We start from the raw sequence: 24,569 nt of genomic DNA on the forward strand, positions 1-24,569 counted from the left end.
TAGAATGACACACAATAGACACAACACAATCACATTACAAGGAAGTAGGCCACTAGTAGGACACCCGGACAACACAAACAGGATGTGACCAGAGACATCAACACAACGAAGGAGCACGTTCAGTATGTTAGTTTGACAGGCTAGCATGCACCGAATGTCAACAAGAAAGACTGGACAGGTGAATTCAGATGGAAACATTCAGGTGGATGGATGGACAGACAGGCAGACATCCAGGCAGCCTCTGCCACGTTGGGATTTTCACCTCTGCGGTGAGAAAATGTGGTCTTCAGGAACCAGAAGGGGGGAAAAAAAGCATCTGTCACTCAATTATCTAGCGTCAGCTTATCTAAAGCCCAGGATTATAGTAGCAGATTTAACTTCATGGGAGGAGAGGAAATGCTTTAACTCATAGCATACATCTGAATCCCCTGACCACCGGAGCAGAACAATGCGTCACTGAAAATAGAGGTATGAATATGCACCAGTACTGATCGGTCCACATGTCAATCACTCTGGAGGTCGTTTTTTTCCTGTGGCACTAGTCCTCAAGACTTGGTTCATCGGATCCTCAGTTTAATGGGCAGAGGCTGGCTGAATTCTGGCAAGGCCCCCCAGCCGTACAACAGGGAACACATGTACTGGGGTAGGTCTGTGATACCTTGAGTCCCAACCAGTAGGCCCAAATGACGGCAACAGCGTGCTTACGCCTGGCTTCCTCCTTCAGGCGCCTCAGCTCCCTTCGGGCCTGCGAGGAGGGGGAGGAAGAGACGGGAGGAACCAATGAAGGGTGGCAAGATGAGAGCGAGGAGGAAGAGAGGTGGACACACAGGTGGAGCAGAGCCGACACACTGCCTGCCTTCTCTGAGGAACACACACAGTCACCACACGACACACGAGAGCCTGTCTACCCAAGAGCTTAGGATGTGAAATCCCCTTCGAAAGAATAGCATACAAGAGTATTTTCCAAGAGGTGTCAAGCACGTTACTGCGTAAACCATGTTTTAACTGGAGCTTTCTTGAGTGAGAACGACTAGGCTCGTTTCGGCGAGGCAGTGGGTCACTCAAAGGATCCAACACTACTTACTAGAAAACAAAAGCAAAAACACAGCAGTTCAGTATCAGGAGGACAGCAGGCAGGCAAGGAGGCGTTACATGCACACACTACTCATGCCTAAAAGAGCATGCACATAGAATGCACACAGCATGGCATGCCGAGAGGAGGAGGATGCAAGAGGGAGAGAGAAAGACACCCCAAACACGACTTCTCTGGTAAACACGCCAAAGTGCCATGTCAGGATAACGTGTCTGCTTTTGTGAAAAGTGTGTGTGCTTTGACGCGTGTGTGTGTGCGCGCATGAGAAAGGTTTGCTGTTCACACGTCACAAACGGGGCCGTTTGGCAAAGGAGTAGGCAGGGCCTACGGGGCGGCGTCCCATCCCACCCCCTCCGCGGGTGCCAGTCTGGATCAGCTATAATCCATCGGCTGTGGAGTAAAGAGGCTTAAGTGACCGTGTCCTTCCCCCTCCCCCTCCCTCCCCCTGCCCCAGCCCCATCAAAGCCAAGGGTCACTGGCTCTTCAGCCGTCCATCTTTCAGAGTAACCCCCTTTACACGCTCCCCAGTCTGGCATGGAGAGACTGACCAGGGGGCTGTCAGGGTGTCTTCCCCCTGTAAATGACTTGTCTTTACCGGTTTTGTTTGGCATGCAATGGGACTCTGGATAAGGGGTTGTATGGTTCGGTACCTTGTCATGCATGGGGGGGGGGGGCATTCAGCTACTGTAAGGGTCTGGTATGGGTTTGATGGGAGATGGTGGAACATGGATGTTGACAAGCTTTCCCAAATACCTTAGTCCCTTGCCAGCCGGCCCAAATGACCGACACGGCGTGCTTATTCCTCGCCTCGTCCTTTAGACGCCGCAGTTCTCTCCGTGCCTGGGGAAGTTGGTGGGGGGGGGTTTACTTTTATGGTGACAGGTGAAAATGGCAGTGTCTTTAGTGTTTACGGTGAGTTAGGGGGGGAGGGTAAAATGAAAACAGTATAAAAGAAATGTGTGTGTGTGTGTGTAAAAATGCATTATGCTGTGCTTTGAGTAAGTTAGTGTACAAAAGATGAGGTTCTGCTCAATGAGAGAATAGAACGGTAGAGACTAGATATTGCAAATGACCCAGCACACACACACACAGTTGGCACAGCCCACAGTTCAATAAACTGTTTAATGCTGTAAAATGCGGGACAGATAGATGCCGTGCCCTTGGATTGCAATGGAGGAGATAACCGAGTGCAATTGCCCATTCGTTAATAAGATAAGTCACACGTGTCTGTGCTTGTCATGGATCATGTAACACACCAAATAGAGTTGACCACAGTACAGCATGATTCAATAAACTTTCTCTTAGAAGTTTTATCTCACTACTGGTTAGAAACGCCGTTAGATAAGATGCTGTTGAGTCAGAGTTACAAAGGTCACCTTAAAAAAAAAAGCTTTGGCCCACATCTGCATTTTATGGTCAGGAAATGGTGTGCTACTATGTTCTACACTAAGCCATGTTGTATGTGCCAACCTGTGAGTTAGAAGTCAGTAAAACAGCTCTCTGAGTCCTCTCTCCAAGATACTTTGGAGGCATTTTAATCAGACATAATTAGTGAATATACCAAGATTCATACAACATGTCTCATTATAAGACAAAGAAGCAAAGTGGAAGTAGTGAGTAGATCAGAAAGCCCCTGAGCACATGGGCGAAGGATGCTGAGGAACACTGGAATACTGTTCCTTAGGGGAAAGGTATTGCTTCTTAACAAAAGGAAGAACCCACAAAAAAAAAGACTGTGTGTAGGTTGGTTTCCCCCATCCCAACACCTAAGGAGTAATGACAGGTATGAGTAATAGACACTGGTGAGGGGCATTAGTGAACCACTGGACAACGGAGGGTTGGGGGGGGGGGGAGGGATGACGACGACGAGGGGCACGTCCCTTGTCATTTGGCAGTTTCAAGGCAGGATGGGGATGACGGACAGCTGGGATGGGGACACACGGTGCCAGTCTGGTTAAATACCTTGGTCCCCTGCCAGAATGCCCAAATGACTGACACAGCGTGTTTATTCCGTGCCTCCTGCTTCAGGCAGCGCAGTTCCATCCTCGCCTGAAGGGGGCGGCAGGAGGGCAGGTCAGAGTGAGGACAGAGGCAGCCGGCGGTTTAGGAAAGGAGGAGTCAGAGAGAGAGAGAGAGAGAGAGAGAGAGAGAAAGAGAGAGAGAAGAGTGAGGAGGTGGGGGGGGGAAGTGAGCAGTAGTGAGATCAGCCACAGAAGACGAGGTGAAAGTGGGGGGGATGTTTTTCAAATACAGCTTCCCTGGAAGACTTGGGATTGCATTAATATACTTCACACCCTTGTCCGGCGGCTGGAAGAAGCACCGCGAAGCACGACATCACATCCTCAATGACCCAACATCATATTCGCGTACTTCTGGTCATCGTCAATTGCAACGTCTAGCACACTTAATGAATTGGTATTGAGAGGAATCGGCGTTGTCACAATATCTGTACCTGTGTGCCGTGCCAGTATGCAGAAATGGTGGTCACTGCCTCTTTGCATCTCTTCTGGTATTTCAACTCTCGCAAGATCTTGCGAGCCTGTTGGAAATGGTCATGTCGGTTCGTTAGATGTCGGTCGGTTTATAGAACCAATATTGTTCTTGATAGTAAGGTATGATTCAACTTATTTGAGGACCAGGCAGCCATGACACTGTCTTACCTTCCAGCCTCTGATGAAGGACTGCATCACGACGGTCGAACTCTTGATCTTCTGGTATTTCTTTTGTTGCTACAAAAACAACAACAGAAGAGAAAAGTTAATATAAAAGGATCTATAGATGAGCATGTGTATTACGTGTGCGTGTGTGTGTGTGCAGGCGGGCATCTCACCGCATAGCGTCTGTACCAGGCTGCTACCACCACCTGGCTCTTCTTAAGTAGCAGGAAGTGTTTGCGGCACTTCCATCCCCGGTAGATCTTCTGGATGAGAGCGGCCAGGTTCTCCAGACAGCCCCTCCTCTTTTCTTCCAGGAAGAACAGCTGGCGGCAGAGTGGGGACACCAGAACACTTAAGATGGCAAAATACCTTTTCGCTCCTAACAACTGTCGTGGAGGACAATGAAGATTAGATCGGTGCATAGATTTGATGGTCGGTACAGCTGCAATGAGTGTGCTACATCTGCCCTGAACATATCCTGTGTATCAGACTACCCAACGTGTCTAGTGTCTAGCTCTGAAGACAGGAGACATAGGGGAGTGAGGGCTAAGCCACCTGGAGCCTACCCTGAAAGAACAGTGACACACACCACAAGGAGACGGGTTGCAAGATAAGCCCAGATCCAGATCATGGATAAGCACAGAGCACCAGCATGAGATCAGGTCGGTACTGGCTTTGTTTGGTCTTCTGGGCTCACAAGGGACACTGTTCCAACCTCGCAGGATTGTAAAAGCTCCAGCCGTGCAGAGTAAACGCTCATTTCCCATGCTCGCTGGCTGGGCAAAGCAGCGTCAGAACAGCTAAGTGAAAGCATGTGTGTTCAAAATGTTGGATAAGTGCTAATTACTGGAGAAGGGGCTCAAAAAGCACAGTTTCCTGCCCGGGGGAGCGCCCTCGTGAAGACATGTTTGGATTTTGGATTCTAGCTTGAGCTGTATGAAACTTTCTTTGGACCTTTGTCATGACCCTGCGGAAGGGTTTGTGAGTTGTGTGTCGGTGGGCGTCAAGCGGCCCATCAGGAGGGGCGAGCTACCGTTCTAGGGTTCCTGATGAAGATCTTGGAGCGTCCGTAGGCAAACTCCTCCGTAGAAATCTGGAGGTCAGCCATCAGAACTTCCACTCCCTCCCTACAGTAACAGGGGGGGGGGGGGAAGAGAACGGCTCAAGCAACAAGGTAGACATTTAGTGAACAGTCGATCTCAAAGAAAAACATGCCGATTCTAGAAAGAGCGTGGCAGATCTGATAAGACCATCAAGGGGGCAAACGGCAAGATGTCATTCCAGGAGCAGATAGCGGGGCGTATCTACAGTAACATGTGGAATGAAAACATGCCTAACCTCATGAACTACTAAATCACCATATATGGACGGCCAGATCGAGACCGCAAAAGCACACTGAACACCAAATTCTTTAGTTCACAAACCAGTAGATATCAGTCAAAGGGCTGTCATTACAGTGAATGCGTTAGTGTCACTGATTTGGAATTGATTATAGACTAACCGTCCCAACATGTCCAGGATAAAGAAGGGAAAGACTGAACTGTGTTTGGTCTTGATAACTTGATAATCAACCTAGGAAATCAGTTAGCCAGGCAATTCTCATAAGGCTTATTGAAACAGTTGAATGTGTGTTGGAGGTAGGTGTGGAGGTAGGGGCAGATAAATACAAAGTGTGTGTGTGGGTGATTGTGTGTCCATGATGGAATTGCGCTTGGTGTGTGCGTCTCTTTGTGAGGGTAGCCTAAACACGACCGGTATTCCAGACAGGCAGTGTGACTCCTACCTTGTGGGTCCTCTCCAGTGGGGCCAGGTCTGCTTGCAGAGCATCTTGTAGCGCTCCAGGCAGGGCTCGTACATCTGCCGGAAGGCGTAGCCCGCCCTCCTCACGCGCACGTTCTCCATGAGGCCGAGGTAGCGCGCCTGGTGGCACACCAGCGTGTCCGTGAAGATGTGGGCTGCCTTCTTGTCATTGGGCTTGATGCACCTGACGACAGACACGAAGAGGAGGTCACTGGGAGTGATAGGGGCATCTCTGTGTTCCAGATTCTTCACGTGAGCCCACAGAGAATGATGAGCGTGTGTGTGTGTGTGTGTCTGATAGATACCTGATGTAGTTGGGGTTCTTGGTCAGCAGGTTCCTCATGAGTGTGCCCACTGAGGCCTTGAACTGGAAGCCAGCGGTGGGTGGTCTCTTCAGGTTGACCTTGGCAGGGTTGCCCTCTGGGAAGATCTGCTTCATGAGACTGTGGTTGGCCTTGTACATGGCCTGCGACAGGTCTCTGTACAGCAAGTCGTTGTTCTTGTCTACAAAACCCTCCACGCGGTACAACACCTACACAGACGGATGACAACAAATGTGGATGGCACTGGCTGTGTACTAGAAGATGGACAGAAACCATGACCCTAAAATAGACCATTATCTGATCGCTATCAGTGCAAATGTAATTGTTAACTGACATAAAACCATCAGGATTTGTATGTTTGAGCTTGTCATGCAAACATCTGCATGCGTTCAATGCGTGCGAGTCTACTTTGGCTTATTTACTTAGTAGTAAATAAATAGCATTTGCCCATTAAGTCCCATTCTCAGCTCAGCCAAGCTGAGAAAATGCTGGCCTTAGATGCCTATAGCTGACCGCAGGGCATGTGGACCCGGCAGGGATTATCAGACTATTCACCCAGAGAAGAGTGTCTGTAAAGCTGGGGATATTGTAAAGGTTTCTCATCCATCATGTGTGCAGAGCATCCTGTGCATAACATTTTTGGTTGTTGCAATTACACAGATGAGGTTATGCTATTCGCCCAAATCCACCATGCTTGGGAGATTCTAATCCCCCCTGGACACCTCCTGAAAACCGGATGCGAGGCGTCCCTCCCTTTCCCCACTCTTACCTTCCCGGCGTAGTGCTGGATGCGGAAGCAGCTGTGCGGCAGGCTGTGGTCCGTCAGGAACTTGGAGTTCTTGCTGAGGCGGCTCTCAAAGTGCTGGTGCTCGGCGCAAATGGTGTTCAGCTTGTCCAAGAAGGTGTCGTCCGTCACCGTGCCTGGACGAAGGCACTCCTCGTCCAGCATGGCCAGGATCCCGTTCTGGTTCTGGACAGGAGGCACGGATGGGCGAAGGACGGACAAAGGACGGAAGGAATGACAAGGGGATGAGTGAAAAAGACGCTGGATTATAGGAACGTAGATGCCAACCTCGTTGAAAGTAGTCTGGAGTTTGTCATTTTGTTATCAAAAGCCACGTTCGGGAAATTCCACTGTTTTAAGCACAGTAGCGTATATCCGTGACATGCTTGGGCAAGGGTTGTCCTTCAATTTGACTCGTAGATTCTTGGAAAATGGCTTTGTTTGCTTTTCAAGAATTAGGAGACACCGAGGCGGACTTACATTCTCGATGAGGTCACAGATGATGGCGTTGTTGAAATATTCAATGTTGGTCCACTCAATGTCCTGTGACAAACAAAAACAAGGGTGAAAGGTGTTACTTTTTTCTGCTCCTCTTCCGACTTTCACTTAAAGCTTCCAAGAAAGTATCGTGTGGCGTAATCTCACCTCATCACCTAGACTTACTTATACAGACCTGAGTGGTTTAAGAGATAAATCTATTGACATTCCCTCCTCTTAGACAGCTAACCAATGGGTATCTAGTCGAGAGATTAACAAGGTATAAATTGTTCCTTGATACTTGATCATCTGGAATGTCTGGCCAGACACGAAGGGAAGCAGACGTGGGTCTCTGCAGAACTGTGGTTAGTAGGTGGACACTGCAGCAAAAATCCTCCATCTAACACATTCTCAGAGAGGTCTTTGTTCAACGGCATGATAAATCACAGATTATACTAAGTGCATCACTTAGCATTTAGTATCACTTTACTCAGGGATGAGTGAAGAGTTTTGGACTAAGATTGGGATGTGGTTATGGCTGGTTTGGACTGAGGGACCAGGGGACCAGATCTGCGTGGTGGGGGGGGTTGCGATCTAGGATGGGGACTCTGGATTGGTGGTCCTCCCACTCTCTCCCCAACTGTGGTATTTTCCCATGCACTGGTCTGGAAGGGGGCCAGAGTGGAATATCATGGTGGGGAGGTCAAGAGAGCAGCACTCACATACTTAGAGCTTTGAAAGCAAACAGAGCCCCGAGCCCCATGGGGAGAAGTGTGTTTACCCCTGCTGGAGTGAAGGATCACTTCCGTCCCTGCGCCCAAGATGGAGAAGAAGGAGAGAGAGAGGAATTTAAAGAGAAGGACGAGGAAAGGGGGGGGGGTGGAAGAGTCCCATAACAAGTGATGGAGAGAAGAGAAGCGTGTGAGGGCGTGAGGGTGTGCTGAGCTACAGAGAAGGAAAATGATGGAACAGAAATTGAGTGTGAGATGGAGCCAACTGAGGAAAAGATGAGGCTAAAGGTTGAGCAGACTGGAAAGGTCAATAATACATCCCAGACATACCAAAACACACTACAAATTGGGGTTGTTGATGTGTGGATGGAAGTGTTGAGTGGGGGTGGGGGATGGGGGGGTGAGGGAGGGAGGGGCTAAGGGACCTGGTGATGGATGCACGGCTTTACAAGCCGCTCCCAATCTTGCTGCAAACTCCTCTGGACTCACCTCCCTGATGTACTCCTCCTGCTCCTCGCGCAGAGTCAGCTCAATGAAGATCTGCTGCAGCTTCTCATTGCAGTAGTTGATGATGAACTGTTCAAAGCTGTTTTCCTGTGGAGGCACCCAGATGCACCGCTCAGACTTATGATCCATCATTAAAATATCTCGTCGTCGTCCCCCCATTGCAGATGCACACAGCCGGACAGCACATAATATTACTTGAAATACTGGTGGGAGGTAGTACACGACTAGAGTTAACTAATAAATGGTCTGTATTTATAACCTGAAGAAAGTTTCCTCCCATCTGACGCCACCTGTTTCTATTTCGCTCTGACAATGCTGCCATAAGCCTCGGGGTCACTCTGGGGTCCTGTTCTGTTCTCTAATAGATTCCACAAGATCTGCCAAATTCCTCTTGCAATTCCTTCAATGTTATGCCATGCTGACAAAGGAAAAAGTCTATTTCCAAACAAAGTACATTTTCTTTCTTCCTTACAGCTGTGGGAACTGTTGTCTCGTAAAGTTAAGGCAATTCCGCTGAACCAAGCCCCGAACCCAGGGCCTACAGCTTTCTTGAAAACGGTCACAACCTTATTGCTTTACAGCTACTATTGTACAAACAGTCAAGTATTGGACAATAGATGACTGTCAATAAAAATGTTATCTATTTCCGTTATCATCAGAGAAATATATATCCTAGACCTCAAAAGCCTGCAATTTAGTTTTTAACAAGAATACCTTTTAAAATCATTTTTATCAGGGATATATAAGGAATGAACAATCATTAAACATTAGCAGGCATGATCCCAAAAATAAATAACACCAAATTATGCCACTTTTCCATCAATTATGACCGGAGTAGCTGCATTCATACATTTGTCTTGGTTAGGTAACTGCAACATTTTCTGGGTTAGAAAACTCTTCATTTGCTTAGGATATACTAGGGTTAGGATTGCGATGAAAGACACACTGGTCTACTCTGATAAGGAAGGCCAGTAAACGCACACGACAGCAAAGCAAGCGTGTCCATATACACTGTTGAAAAAGAGCCTTGGTGTTCTATTGTGCGTTTTTCTCCTTTCCTAGAGAGTGGAACCAGTATGCCTTCAACCTCGTCAAACAACACGCCACTGCAAAACAGAAGCATCTCTGCTGCGGCTACAGCGGCAGCCAGCACATATCGTACTTTCAAAGGGGCAGCTGATACCAGGCTGAAACAACTCTGGCCCCGTCTTCAAACGAGAGCCATCTGGGCTGGGTCCCGCAGTGCACTTTGACGTGCCGCACCGGTAACGGCATTTGGGCTTGTGCATTTGACATGTCAAAAAGCACTGCGGAGCGCAGTCAGATAAGGCTTTGGGAAAGGCTTTGCTCCTTTCAACCAAAACAAACAGAGCATGAACAACACGGCCCGCGGGCCGTCGTCCGCATTCAGAAGTAGGGTTTGTTCTTTTCAGACAGGCGGCAAGCTGCACCCTTGGGTGCCTGTGTTGTCCAGATAAGGATCTGAATTAGGACTAGGATTAGAGGCGTCACAGCATGCACACTGGCACAGCAAACTCTCCTCGGCAGGCGTACTTACTCCGTCCTGTCGAGCCAGACACAACAACATTCAGGAGAAGAAGAAGGACTTCATAGTGAGTTGGGAACCAGGGACACGAGACAGAGCACTTATGGACTTTAAAGATACTTACAGTACAAACCGTTTTAGATCAGAGTAGTAACATGAATCAGTAAAAAAAAAAAAAAAAACTCTATACAACTATTAGTGTTTAATAGGGAATTGATTACGACGTCACTTTCCTTGAGAGCCATGACCCTTACCTCAAAGATCTCAAAACCATAGATGTCCAGCACACCCATCACCTTGTGGCGTGTTTTGGCCTGAGCCTGAGAGGAGAAACACAAACACGCTTGAAATTCACGTACACATGCATGGGCACACACACACACACACACAATACATTTTTCAGGGTTCCCATAGGGTCCCACCTTGATGCTTTCATTGATCCTGGTAACCAGCCAGCTGAAGAGACGACTGTACAGGTTTTTGGCAAGAGCATCCCGGGCGTAGTACGCCTACAGCAACAGCAACAACAACAGCAGCAGGTTAATGGATACATGAACAACCCATCAACAGGACCAGATTCTGTTTTCAGCATGACCTCATTGATAAACAAATTAGAAGAGAAACAGGTAGACTTTCAATTAGGGAGCTGTCCCATGGAGACAGCTCAAGTAAATAATCCTTCAAGAGGTGACATGAGTTACTACTAATGCTCAGTCCGTCTGGGTGATACAGAGACAAACACAGGCCTCAGAACTCAGATAAGCAATGCAGGGGGATGTAAGAGCGTAGAACATCACTGAAGGAAATTCCATCCCTGCATTTTTCTCATTCCAGAACCTCCATGGAGCATCAGTGAAAATTACAGATGGAGATGTCTGGATGGGCGTGTCCACAAGCCAAGTAGGACTTCAGGACAATTCATCAGGCTCATCTGTCATGGAAACGTGTCAAACAAACAACATGCAAAGAGACGACCACAGACGAATGGAGGAGCGGAGTGGTCGATCGTGTTTGAACCGACAATGTTGCTAGGCAAATTGGCTCGATTGGTCTACAGTGTTACCAGACTGCTCTCTCCTACACGAGCAGTGATTTATTGTCTCCTTCTTCCTCCATTCTACCCTTTGTTTATTCAGGGAGCCGGATGTTTGTGACAGAATGTTCTGGGTTCACACACAGTTTCACCATAGTACTACCAGTATCTGTAACAGGGATGGTCAAAATCGAGGATCAGAAGACAAACTAATCGCTGAGACCTTTAGAGAGAGAGTGAGAGAGAGAGTGAGAGAGTGAGAGAGTGAGTGAGTGAGTGAGTGAGTGAGTGAGAGAGAGAGAGAGAGAGAGAGAGAGAGAGAGAGAGAGAGAGCGAGAGCGAGGACTTGTTCTCCCCCCTCAGCCTGAACTCAAACACCTCCAAAATATGACCTAGATCTGCAGTATAAACCTCATCTATAATTGATAGATTTTTAGTTTTTTTGTGTAGTAGAAATGGGAGGGGGGGGGGGCGGGGGGCTAGAGCTAGTAAGAAGGAAGTAATAGCTCTCATCCTTGGAATTGTGTGTGGCTGTCAGAGAATCCCTTGTGACCCATCAGAACCAGACTCCTGGTGGTGTGTTGTCATACACGGTGAAACAGTCTTGTTCTGACCTGTGACACGTTGAGGGTCGTGGACACCTTCTCCATCTTGGCCTCCACGGTACGGTAGCTGAAAGCCCTCTCCAGGACGGACTGCTCGATCCCCAGCAGCTCACACATCTCCTTCAGGTCTGTTGGGGACACACACACACACACACAAACTTAGGAAACAGGAGAGGCAAACAATCGTGCCTCAACAAGCTCAGTGTGCGTGTTTACAGTCACTGGACTGAAATATACTTCAGGTGAGATTAGCATTATGAGCCATTGCAAAAGCCGATAACCATTACAAAACCACTGAACAGCAGGAGACGACGTTCTCACATTTACACGGAACATTCAACCCTTCAGTTCATGTCGGCCAAGTTTCAGCTGGTGATACCTTTAAGCTCTATGGGCGATGTCGTCTCATGATACCTGTGAACCGGAGGAGACCATGAGGGTGCTAACACAAAGTCCTGCCAGCAGGCCCTGGGCTGATGACCAGATAAGGTGATCTAAACTCAATCTGGCCAGTGGATCTCCTTGGCTAGCATCGGATGTGGGAGGGGTCCTTCTGCCCATCCCCTCCCTCCCTCCCCTCTCTACTCTCCGAGCCATTGCCATGGTAGCCTCACAAAGTAGTGTTTAAAAAGAGCTGCTGAAGACCATTAGCTGTAATGTACTTAGATTCAACAGTCAAGTTTCCCCACTGTGCTGCCTTATGGAAGGACAAGTTTAGACAAAGTAATTTTTGACAGCAATTCAACTGGTGTCATTTTATAGAGTGTGGATTTTATGACCGACGCTCATATCTTTTTTCCCCATGGCATGCCCATGTACTATGAAGAGAGTGTGAAGTCAATGAAATGCAAAATGTGATGGCAGGGTAACTTTAGACATGCAAATACACCTTGTAAGCTATTTGCTTAATAGAGAGCAGCTGTTTCCATTGAGGATATCCAGTTTTCAATGAGCAATGATAAAAAACAAATCTACTCCTCCTGCTGCTTATGCAAATGCAAGGTTGTAAACTCAGTGTCCAATAGGTGGCAGTAGTTTAAAGGTAGAATCTGCTGTTGAACTACCATATTGCTTGCAAGGCCATATACGTGGAGAGACTATTCGTCAAGGTTGGTAACTAACGTACTGGCAACAGATTGCAGGGTAATATCTTATCTACATGTAACACGCAATCTAACCCATTGTAAAAACAGAGACAAATGAGCCATCCAGGGGCAACTACTTCGGAAACGTTTGCAGATTCTGTAAAGGATGATCCGACTGAGGACTCACCGTTCTTGTCTTTGACCCTGCTCTCATCGAACCCGTTGACCCTAGACTCGGGTTTGAACTCAATGTTTCCCAGTTTGAGGACGGCTGCCACCAGCTCCAGCACCGACTGCACCTCGTCCTCCATGAAGCCCACGATCTGCATGGCATTCTGGGAACGAGACAGAGCCAAATCAGCCGCCGCTAGCCAACAGGCTAAAAGAAGTGTCTTGAAGAGACACGGTCGGAGTAAAAAAAAACAGCTGGTGGCGCAGGGCGCAGGCTGGACACGGGATGAATGAATGAATGATGCGATTGTGTTATCGGGGTTTGACACTATTGTGACGGAGGGCGAGGAATGCCTGTGAGTGCTTGTGGCTCAGGCTTGGCTTCATGTCCAGTGGAGAGGCCCATTGTTCCTACAGACTGCAGTGTGTTGTGTTGATGTGGACTGCAGCTGTGCAGCGGCCTGCCATGGCAAGGCTGGGTAACTCAGATGGGGCAGAGCAGAGAGGCAGGAAGCAGAGGGAAAACCCCAGACAGGGAGTCGAGTAGAGGAGCCTGGCCGGAACACATCCTCTGTGTCACAATTGTCATGCGTACAGGGAATGGGCAAACTGGTGACCATACGAGGCATGACAGGCTCACTAGTTTGATTGTGTGTGTGTGTGTGTCTGTCTGTGACAATGCGTGTTTGTCTGAAGTGAACGGAGGGAATAGCAGGATGCAGCTGTTGCTTCTTGCTCAGGTTTCCCACACCAGGCCAGTTGTACTAGCATGTGTTCCCAGGCATTGTGCTGGTGTTTGTTATGGTGTTTGTTATGGCCTGCAGGTGGAGGTCCATTCCTCTCCCAAATCGGTCCGCAAATAAAAGTCCAGGTAAATATGACCTTACGAGGCTGAGCAGAGCAGGAATCAAGTGTTACCTTTAATCCAATCCCTCTGCTCATTTGTTTGATAAGGATATAAGAAGCTCAGACCAACTATTGGCCTCTGTCACAGTTCAATCCTGAGATCTAAAAAAATGAAAACACCAGACGCACTGACCAACGCCCTCAGTCTCAACGACAGCGGAAGTGGAGTTTTTGGTCAAGCCTGGGACACGACAGTATGTGCAAGCTTTTTGTATGTGTGTGGGTGTGTATGTGTGTGCACGCGCGTGTGTGTGTGTATATTAAGTGTATGTATATGTGTGTGTGTGCCTCACACTCACCCTCACAGTCCTGAAGCATGCTGCATCATCCAGCCCAGTGACAGAGGCCGAGTCCAGACTCAGGTAGTTGTATTTGCTGAAGTCTCTGTCCAGCTTCAGCTTCTCTGTGGGTTATAGAGAGGAACGTCAACATGAAGCATATAGTCACTGCTGGGGACCAGGTACTATACACACACACACACACACTTTACTACAGCAGATTGAATGGCTTTTTCAAAGCCAGGGATCAAGTATCAAGGACATTCATTCCAGCACCTCAACATGGACAAGATTGGATTACAAGTTAAATTAACGGTGCTTCAATACACTGCTCTGATGTTTGAGCACCAGTGAAACTAATCGATGATCATTATATTGTTCTTCCTCAGCTGGAGCGTCCAACAATGATGCCGCTCCGTCCCAGAACAAAGGAACGGAACAGGTTCCTTGGGCTTTGTAGTCCGCAGTGGGTAAAGTAGAGGATCCTGTTTCAGTGATATCTCATGCTTCCTTTTTTCAGTTTGACCTGGCAGGTTAATTAGGAACATATTCATATGTACTAAATAAACGTGTGTGTGTGTGTGTGTGTGTGTGTGTGTGTGTGTGTGTAGAAGTGCATGTCGAAGACTCACTCAGCGTGTCATCAGAGGCTCCAGACAGGAGCTGGTAGAAGATGTGGAAATTTCTTTCTCCGCGAGGCTGTTTGACTACCCTGGACTTCTCCAGCAGGTCTGCAGAAAGACAACAGGCACAACGTTAGTGGATATAGGAGAGCCTGTTCAAAACAGACCACGCGGAAAGAAATCAATCTAACAATGGGGTTCGGCAAGGATATATGAAACGGGCTGTTTATTATGAGGTGTAATTGTATTTTGATAACTAATCTCTCGTATGAGTGGACAGTGTCCTTGGCCACATCGGCCGGGCCAGGATGGGTTTCTAGCGCAACCAAATATTAAGAGTTTCCAAGGTGACAGAGCCACTGGCGGGCAGCTTCATTGTCCATTGTGTGAGGGGAGCCTGAACCTAAGCCGGGGACAGGAAGTCCCAGAGGAGGAAACCGTATGAGGAGATCAAAAGTCATCTTGGTCTCCATGGCTACTGACCAGAGAAAACAACACCTGAGTGAAGAGGATGTCATTTCTGGGGTTAGAAACAGATGGATTTAAACATAAACTAGTCATGTGTGTGCCATCTTTCTCGGTTCTGGTTGGTTCATAGAATTATATATCCTGCCAGGTAGTGAGTAGGTTATTAAAAACGTCAAGCGCATCCTGCTTGACATTCAATATATTTTCCTAGATTGCTCAAGGAATTTTTTGGTCAGCTTCACCGTAAACCCACTGAGAAATGCATGATATGGCCATCACTGAGTCCTGAGAGACTGTTGCTGTCATACATTATCCCTCAATTTACAAACCCATTTCCAGGCCCCAGACCAGCCTCCCAAAGAGCCCAGGCAACACTATATCAGGGTCAACCACTCGAAGGTAGGAGGTCATGAATCTGTGCTGCCCACTGCTAACCCCACTGCCACGCTCCGGCACGGCCGTCCCTAAGTGGCTCAGGGAGCGCCAGTTCATCAATAATGCAGAGCCCCTTTAGACAGTGTCGGGGCCAGCGAGAGCTGCCTCTGTCTGTGCTGTAATCAAAGTAGCAGAGGGTTCGAACAACACAGGCCCCGGCAGTTTCTCTGCATCCCTCACTTTCAGACAGAGCGATATCACTATGTTTTGCTATGTGGGGTTGACTGCGAGCATCGGCACCGAATGAAATACAGGAAGTTTGGTTCAAGAACGTTCTGGATCAGTCTCCCTCCAAGGGGCCTGAGCCTTGACCTTCCACCTTTTGTACACTCGGTAAGTTCAGTCAAGTTATTGCGTTTTACGACTGAAGGCTATTTTGCTGTGTTTTTCGAGTCTTTCATGAAGCTCTGGCATTCACAGTAGACTGCATTCAGGATATGCTCGGTTAGATAAACAAACATACTTTAAAGCAGCAATGTTGGACATGCAATATGGCGTCCAGTGAGAAAAAGAAGCCCATATCCTGTGTTGTTGCTGTGACTGGGGTCTAACAAGCACTAGAGACTTGGTCATTAGTCATCCCCTTCTCACTTCTGGGAATGAACTTTAATGCACTCCTTGTTCCTCGCTGCAGTGTCTCAGTGTGAGTACACCTCCTACGGTCGCTCCAGCTCTTTCTTCTCAGTTAAAACCGGGCCTTGAGGCAGAGGACTGGATATGAAGGAGGCGAAAACGAGGTGTCAGCTGACAATGCGGCTGTGTAGGAAGGAAAGCTGAATTTATTACCAGCTACTTCTGAGGAGGCGAAAAAAAAAGAGCCCCCGAAGGCACTAAAGAGGCCAGTCACTTCTCCATCCATCCATCTCTAACCCCTGGCTTTAAAAAAAAAGTCACATGTCCTTCAACACTCAAGAGATCCCCTTGTGTCAGGGGGTGGCTTCCTAGCGATCTCTGCGAGCGGGCAGACAGAGGGGCGTCTGTGACGGCGAAATCCACCCCTCACTGTTTCTGTGACCTCTGGCACATCTTTCCACACAGACACAACAACATGGAGAGAGAGAGAGAGACACTGTGAAACTACAACACTGAGGGAAGTTGGTGCAGGCAGGGGGGGGGGGGGTGGGGGGGGGATGCAGAGATGAGCTAGAGAGTTCAAAGTTACGTTAATGTGTCCATCGCAGGTTGCTTGGCAGGCCCGTGTCACTGACCCTCCACTGACGGGGAACAAACAGCGTGGTATTGATCAGGCATTCTCTTTGCTGGGTCGACCGGCCGTGGGGGGACGGCACGTGACCTATGGCACGCTTTGATCAACCTTAAACTCCTATCGTGTGTGACAAACCATTTTCAGGGTGGGATGACTGTGGGTGTTAATCGAACTGTTACTGTAACTGTTTATGGGAGGTCCACGCAGTCACAGCCAGCGTCACAACACTGACATAGGAGGGGCTAGTGGGATAAAAATAAGTGTATGTGTGTGTGTGTTATACTCACAATTGCTAATAACTCCGCCCAGAGGGTCCCCTTTGAAGTCAAACTCTATGTCCATGTACTTCCCCTGTGGAGAAACACTCATTGAGTCTATTTGAAATTGAAGACACAATAGCATTTCTAAAACAGTTTTCTTTGCATAAGCAAATCAACAGCCTTGTAAGAAACTTTTGCAAAAATAGACTGGGCTGCACCAGCAAGTCTGTCCAGTCCTTGATAGCTCAACATCTAGGGCTTTGATACTATAGAAGGGTCACACTGCAAGGCTGGCCCGACTTTCTAACGAGAGAATCCTCACACGCAGGCAAGGTTCACTGCAAACCTCACTGAAATACGAGCCTAACACGAGGCAATAAGCTTTTCTCTGGACTCGGAACTCAAGTCATTCTGTCTCCAGGCACAGATGTGTTCATAAAGTCAGCTGCCAATCAAGGACAGGCTTGCTGCAGAATGAAGTAATGGACTACTGTGAAGGAAACGGCTTTGCTTCCCTTCTTCCACTGGAGGAGTAAAACAAACCATTCCTCTTGTTCTCTGTTTAAAGTTGGACTCGGAACACTGGGCCCAGTGTCTCTGAAACGTTTGATATCCCCCACTCCTCAAACCACCTCGTTTTTATTTATGGCTGAGAGTTCTTCAAAAAGCAGAGGCTCGATGATGAGCTGTCTGCCGCCAAATCCAACCAGATCCCTGTTCCCTCTACAGGGGGAAGTAAGAGATGCAACTTTTGGTGCTCCTTTAGGAGAGATGAGTTATGACTAGAATGCACGCTGTGGAAAGCCCTGAGGTGTAGCTGATCATCCAGTGGTTAACACCAAGGTTACCTAAATATAAACAGATCAGATATAAGCTGGTTTAATATCCCTGCTGTGATAAGCCTGAACACAAGGACAGGGAACACACCGAGGGGGAGTGCCTGAACTTTAGGAGTGCCACTGAGCCACGATACTTTCACAGGAGCTAGCCAATCAACTTGTACAGTGAGGAATGACTCAGGATTTGGTGGGCCATTGTATCTGTGGTAACAACAACTAGTATTGTGGTAGACTAGACTAGACGGAGATATGATTTACGATGTTGGTTCACTCCCGAGGCTGGGTGGATACCGTGTATTCTGTCATATTGGGGAAGCTTGCAGTAATGTGATGACATCAGGGTGGAATCTGAAACAGCCAGCTGCTGCCAGCAAGCCCCCAGAAACACACAGGCTGTCAGCAAGCGTGAGAAAGGCGCTTTTCTCAAATCATACTCCAAAAAATGTCTTGTTTGATATCGCCAGTGTCTGGAAATGAAATGTTTTCCTAGATTAGTGTGCCAGACAAAGAACTCCACAGCAGAACCAGATAGTGGTTGCATCACTGGGCTGATGTTATCCTAATGCAAGCCTTAGCCAAGGTTTTCATAACATTGCATTTGGAAGGCAATGCAGCAGGGCAGCAATCTCTGCACGTGCTCAGTCAACACGGCGGCTTGGCCACCGAGCCAGTCTGTAGCTGCATTCATATTTTCTCATGAACAAGTGTACATTTCAAACGTCAGCAGAACAGTCAAAATATCCTGCCACTGGCTTCCAACGGCGTCTCCACAGCGGTAAAGGTCCAGGCTGTGGGTCTGTAATCTTGACAGACCTGGACCAGGGCAGTGGCGCCCAGTCTGGAAGAGGGAGTAGATATAAGTGCTTAAGAGACATCCATCCTCGGGGAAGAAGAAGAAAAAAAAAAAAAAAAATACAGGCAGCACAACTCCTGAAGAAAAGAGCAGTTTCCAAACACAGACGTCTTGGCAGGGACCGTCAGCAGACATCTGGAGATGGTTGCCAAAACGGTGCGCTGCCTTCGGTTTCATTTCTGTTCGGTCCTAAGCAGTGCAACTGTGACAGCCTGATAGTTATGTCAGTCGCTAAGACTCTGCACTGTATTCAGTTTCAAAATGCTGGTAACAGCCTTGTTGATACTTAATGCCATTGATAATAAAACCGACAAAGATCCCTAAACCAAACCAACGATAACGGGGGAAAAGGCAGTCACAGCCTCTTTACGATATGTAGGCCTATGCCAACCTCAACTTGGCCATTCAGAGTAAGAGAGAGGCAAGAAAACAGTAAAAACGGAACGGGGGGAAAGAGAGTCAGAGTGGAAGAGTGGGGAGAGAGGAAGACCGACAGGGCTGTTTGTGATCGCTGATGTCGGGATCAAAGGTCCACCTGTGTTTAATCTTAAGCAAACACACCATCACTGGATGAAAAACCATCAAAGCAACAACCCAGTCACAGCAGCCAGAACCGTAGACAAGAGGGGAAAAACACTTACAAATCTAGATGAGTTGTCGTTTCTCACGGTTTTTGCGTTCCCAAAAGCTGAAAAAAGAAACACACAAAAAAACAGTCCATTAGTATAATTTTCCAGGTTTGAACAGTGCCGATGTAGAACAATGCAGACCTTCCATTATTGTTTTTATTCCCCCCCCCCCCCCCCCAGAGTCTGAGCTCATACATCGCCAAAGTGGTTTTAGATTGTTTGGTAAACCACTTTATAACAAGGAACAAACCACTAAGTTGTGGGGATGCATCTTGTGCACATTAAGTGGTCTGTCATGCAACACCTAGACTGAAAAGCCGGTTGTTCTGATGAGGGCTCACGGTTCAGACCCCTGTTTTTAGGGGTATGGATTCAAACAAAGCTGCTTGGCTTCCAAGGCTTAGCAATGAACCTTGGTGGTATCGCTACATTACAATTAAAGTGTTCCCGTGTGCTAAAACACCAGCTACAGCCTTAGATGTTCTGCAGCTCAAAGCCTGTTTTAATGGATGAAGCAAACATCTAAACAAGTCCTGTAATAACACGTTCATACAGACAGGAGTGTTGGAAAGCTGACATTGCACTGCTGCATTCCCTCTTCCTGTCATACTGAATTTTACATTAAATGACATTAATGAGTTGTTTAACACATTGCCATGAGGCCAAGTCCCGACTTTAATTGCCGAGCTAATTTAGGTGCATTGATTAAGTTCATTAGTAGTTTGCATGTCTGTTTTTTTTTTTTTACTAGCACACTGGGGGCCTTAGGGAGAGACAGGGGTAGGTACAGAGAGCGAGAGGGAGAGAGGGAGAGAAAAGGAGTGTGGGAGCGCAACAGTGTATGACCAGCATGCAGCAGGATGTCTGCTCTGTCTCTCTGCTCCATGGATCGTTACAGCCCAGCAGCTAACCTCTTCCAGATGTCTTCAGGCTCTACAGCGGCAGCAGCTCAACGCTGGGCATTGCTTCACCACTCATGGGCATTTCCTGTCTACAGCATGCATGCGGCCAGGGGGATATTTTCCCCTCCTCATCAAGAGGACTGGGATTTGGGAAATGGGACTGAATCTCGGCGTCTCTGATTCAGAGACTTTGGTGTAGATGGAACTAGAGAGCGTGACAAAGAAGGATGACTCAAACGACTACGGCTGGAGACACACGTGCATTAGTCAGCGATGTTGTCAAGAGCTGAAGTAATGGCGTGCCAGCACAGCCACTCTACCCAAGTGCGTTCTCTAGGTGAAGTTTCTCCTGTCTGACGACTTGATGCTCCAAGCTCTGTACATGGTTGCATGGAAACCATTAAATAAGTCAAGTACTCACCTTCTAGCACAGGGTTGGACTGCAGCAGCTGCTCCTTCACCTTGTTCACCTCCTGGCCCTTCCCACACACCGCCGCCACGTATGACATCACCAGCTTGCTAGCCTCTGTAACGGACAGGACAACAGACGGGGTCAGAGGTCAGTGTGGTTCTAGACGGGGCTTGGGGAGCGAGCGTTCGACACTCTCAACCTCACCCAGAAAAGTCCCTTACATCACCCCTCACTCCCCAGCTCTACAGGGTCAGGGTGTGTACCCCCAGACAGAGGGGAACTGTTCACACGCCCCATAGCCATCGCCACCTCCAAAGTTAGAGGGCCGTTACTCTACTGCGAGAACATGATTTATAATATTGCCGGTACACTAAGCCTAACCCCAGCTTTCAGAAGACGTGTTTGAGTTGTCCCAAGTTTACCCCGAGCCACAAACCCCCTACCAGGATTGAGGCCAGCTAGCATGAACCTGATGGCTTCTGTGCGTAGACAGGAAATGGTTAGGTAGGATAACTGTAATGATGTCCAGAACATCTCTTCCTCTAGATTAGATGATTCATATGACTTAGTGTAAGCCGAGCTATTTGACCAGAGAAGTTGGCTCTGGCTAAAGATGAGGCCATAAACACAAAACAATCTTACACTGGATGAAAGTCTTTATAGAATGCACTACAAAATTGACAATGCAGGGCAAAACAGACAGGAAGACAAAGAGTAGAAAGATGAGCTGGCACAATGGCGTGCCAGTCTCAAAGGTAGCACACGAGATCAAAAGAAGGCCGCTTTGTTCCATTACAATATCATGGAGAGAACGATCATCTTGACCTTTGATGAGTCCCAGGACGTCAAAACAAACCTAATGCCTCAGCCATCTCTCAGGCAAGAAAAGGAGGTTATGCATTGTCATCTACACAACACAATGACCCCCATTGTTGCAGCTTTCATTTAATGGTATTGCAAAGAGTACAGACAGTAGTATCACTCCCTGGACAGCAGAAAGCCCTTCTCCAAACGCAGTAATACTCCAGTCTATACTATAGTCAAATGAAGGTACTACCATACCAGGACATTTCCTTATGAGTATGTATTTGTGATGTACTCCTACTTGAGTGCACTGACCCCCATCCCAAAAACCCAGACCTATTTTCATGAGGCTTCCTCCCGCATAAACCTATAAAAATGATGAGGATATTACCTAAATCCAAACTCATCTCTCTGCCTCGGCTAACTGACTTTCTGGATTCGACCAATGAGTCGTTGGCAAATACAAACACCAGGATTTAAAGACTCCTGTCCCCCCTCGCCAAAGAACTACCAAAGAGGCCGAATGCTTAGGGCGACAAACTCTAGTTGAGGAAGGTGGAACAGGCCACAGCCCTGCGAACCAGGGAAATGAAGTTAACCTGTTACGCATGTTACTTTGATCGCAATCATGTTCGCCATACAAAGGTTATTTTACCATAATGAGATTGATAAAGCTTTTTAATCAAGCGCTCTGGTAAACCGCAGAGTAGAGGCACGACTGGGAGTCCCTCCTTGGATGTAAACACGAGTGTATTTCTGTCCATTCTCCACTGAGATGTTTGCCATGTGTAGCAAGTGCGATGGAAACCAAATGCCGAATCAGCTGTATTGACACCAGGACTATAAATCACTCCAGCAGCACGCAAATGCACGCAGGCACGCAAACACACACACACAAAGACCTCAGGCCTGGCCTACAGATGGACTTGAGTGGGAGGCATCAGCTTTAATGCAGGCTCATCACTCTAGATGAGGAGCCACAGGATTGAACCGTGAGGATTTTCAGAATGTCATGTCAAGGACAGACGCCACATGCACACGCACACAGCACTACCACGATACATATTGGGTTCTTATGAGGCTACGCAGCTTCAGAATGACATCCGGATTCATCAAAAAGAAGCCTCTCGTGTTTCCCAGCTTCGGATCATCATGTGGGTTTCGGGTTCACAAAGTTGAAAGGCTGAACGAAATGTGAAATTCACTTGCGATGGTTCGAGTAGCTGAAGAACAGAAGGTAACTCAACACCACCGCCGGAGATGGAGGTGAACATTTACACAGCTGTGGAGTGTGGTTGTGCCTGCATGTGCAAGGACAGATCACTGCGCGGAGGGATATCATCGTGTACTGTGGGGGACGTACTCCTCCTCATCTCGCCTGTCACTTCCATGTGGCCATCACCTGGGAATCAAGTGCGCTGCCAACCCTATATAACAAGTAGCCAGGAAATACCATTGGTACAGGCTTCTGTGATGCATGTGTGATTTCTCAGTTGATGGTTACCTCAGCTTCCTAAATGTAGAAATTTAGCTTGATCTACCATTTCACAGTATAAGCTGACAATACGTGGCTGTATATGCCTAGGTCTGATCCTGTCAGCTGCTGTGTATTGTACATGTCCATCACTGGATCACCACTACGTGCACCTGAAGTTTATAGTAAACCTGACTGACACGCATGCATACTGTAAACACAGCCCTGTCTAAGCTCTGGTTTTGAAGTCAATCTGAACCTGACTGTTTTTGTGTCCCTCCATGCAGTTTCAAGGAGCTACAACGGCCTGTTCTGTAGATTAAACCAGAATGTTCTGCTACACATCTTTTTCACTTCCAGTGCGGCAGTCTAAACCTGCGTTAGACCGGCTTTCAAAATGTTCTGAGGCTGCTTCCAGTCCTCGTAATAAAGTGGATCCAGGCTGAGTTTGGTCGGACTCACCAGTCTTCCCCGCTCCACTCTCCCCTGTGATGAGAATACACTGGTCCTTGTCCTGGTCCCGCAGGGAGCGGTAGGCCTCGTCGGCCAGGGCATAGCTGCAAAACACAATGACATTACAGGGAGATCTATTAGAACATCGCTGCTCAAATTACAGAGTATTGTGTGTGTTGACAGTCTGCTTCATGTATTGAACATCAAGAACGGCAACTTCTATGTTCTTGTTCTACGGCATGTATTTCAAACAACTTGTGTTATTATATGGACTAAAAGGGTATTTGAAGATGTCATCAGTTCATGCAGGGTGGTCTTGGTTGTCCAGTGCTTTCCTGAATTGGTGGAGGGATAATTGCACGATAAATGTTTGGGCCCTAGAGGTATACAAAAAAAACAAAAAAAACAAAAGGAAAGGAAAGGGAAGGGGGAAAAAAAGAACAGTTGCAACAGGCTGCATGCCTACAGATCAATACCAACCTAGATGGAAACTAGGTCGCATCTGTGGCACTAACCCTGTGATTAGGATAACACTGAGCTCTATCTGGTGGCATCAACAATTTGAGCGCGTTCTGAACTGTTGGCAGAGTCATTGTTTGCCACCAGCCAACCCCCTGAATGAAGCGGGCAGCAAAAATAACAGAATCATCTCTATTTAATAAAATAGCTTCAAGAGTTAAAAATAAATAGTTAAAGATGCAAAACATAACAATGCTCTCTGTCTGCTTCAATAATTCACTTTCACATGCAGGAGAATGGTGGTCCTAAAGCAAAGCCCATTGTACTTACATTCCAGGACTGGGACACAATGGGAAAGTGGGGCATGGTATAGCAGACAGAACTGGATGCCCCAACAGCATTGGGGTCGCCATTGTTCTACTGTCCTCTGATGCTAAAGACCAAGGGTGATGGGGGACAGCCTGAGATAGTGAGTTAACGATAATGGTGGGTGGGGTGGTGGCTGGGAGGCTGGAGACTGGGGCGTGGTCCTCTCGTTTTCAAGGGAGACTCCTAAAGAGAACTAGGAACCACCCCATTGGTTGAGGCCATGCCTTTATGGATCACACTTGGCAGGCAAACAGTCATCTACAGTACTCCAACATCTCCTTCCCCAGCCTGCTAGGAGTCCAAATTAGCCAGCAAGGTTTCCCCATTTCCACCCCCCATCTGTGCTTTTCTACATTCATTACTCAGGAATTTTCCAGAGCCACCAC

The 24,569-nt window shown here is 47.7% G+C and overlaps 2 protein-coding genes across 5 annotated transcripts in view; both read right to left on the bottom strand.

The window, feature by feature from the left end:
• The window catches only part of LOC134017416 (eIF5-mimic protein 2-A-like), a 206,182-nt gene that overhangs the window by 12,773 nt on the left and 168,840 nt on the right, over positions 1 to 24,569 (bottom strand). The window lies entirely within an intron of this gene.
• Positions 1 to 24,569, bottom strand: part of myo1b (myosin IB) — a 52,978-nt gene that overhangs the window by 4,743 nt on the left and 23,666 nt on the right. Inside the window, exons 4-25 of one of the 4 annotated variants that reach the window (XM_062456977.1) lie at positions 23,365 to 23,459; positions 20,634 to 20,738; positions 19,323 to 19,369; positions 17,017 to 17,080; positions 14,629 to 14,727; positions 14,018 to 14,121; positions 12,829 to 12,976; positions 11,566 to 11,684; positions 10,341 to 10,427; positions 10,167 to 10,238; positions 8,355 to 8,459; positions 7,138 to 7,200; positions 6,643 to 6,843; positions 5,856 to 6,082; positions 5,534 to 5,734; positions 4,784 to 4,877; positions 3,924 to 4,073; positions 3,754 to 3,822; positions 3,546 to 3,632; positions 3,056 to 3,142; positions 1,847 to 1,933; positions 659 to 745 (exon numbers count right to left, since the gene is read on the bottom strand). In XM_062456977.1, the coding sequence (XP_062312961.1) occupies positions 659 to 745; positions 1,847 to 1,933; positions 3,056 to 3,142; positions 3,546 to 3,632; positions 3,754 to 3,822; positions 3,924 to 4,073; positions 4,784 to 4,877; positions 5,534 to 5,734; positions 5,856 to 6,082; positions 6,643 to 6,843; positions 7,138 to 7,200; positions 8,355 to 8,459; positions 10,167 to 10,238; positions 10,341 to 10,427; positions 11,566 to 11,684; positions 12,829 to 12,976; positions 14,018 to 14,121; positions 14,629 to 14,727; positions 17,017 to 17,080; positions 19,323 to 19,369; positions 20,634 to 20,738; positions 23,365 to 23,459 (2,398 nt within the window). The remainder of the gene's footprint in view (positions 1 to 658; positions 746 to 1,846; positions 1,934 to 3,055; positions 3,143 to 3,545; positions 3,633 to 3,753; positions 3,823 to 3,923; positions 4,074 to 4,783; positions 4,878 to 5,533; positions 5,735 to 5,855; positions 6,083 to 6,642; positions 6,844 to 7,137; positions 7,201 to 8,354; positions 8,460 to 10,166; positions 10,239 to 10,340; positions 10,428 to 11,565; positions 11,685 to 12,828; positions 12,977 to 14,017; positions 14,122 to 14,628; positions 14,728 to 17,016; positions 17,081 to 19,322; positions 19,370 to 20,633; positions 20,739 to 23,364; positions 23,460 to 24,569) is intronic. The other 3 variants (XM_062456976.1, XM_062456978.1, XM_062456979.1) reach the window with 3 other exon arrangements.

This window comes from Osmerus eperlanus, chromosome 3 (genome assembly GCF_963692335.1).
Source record: "Osmerus eperlanus chromosome 3, fOsmEpe2.1, whole genome shotgun sequence".
In the NCBI taxonomy this organism is placed as follows: domain Eukaryota; kingdom Metazoa; phylum Chordata; class Actinopteri; order Osmeriformes; family Osmeridae; genus Osmerus; species Osmerus eperlanus.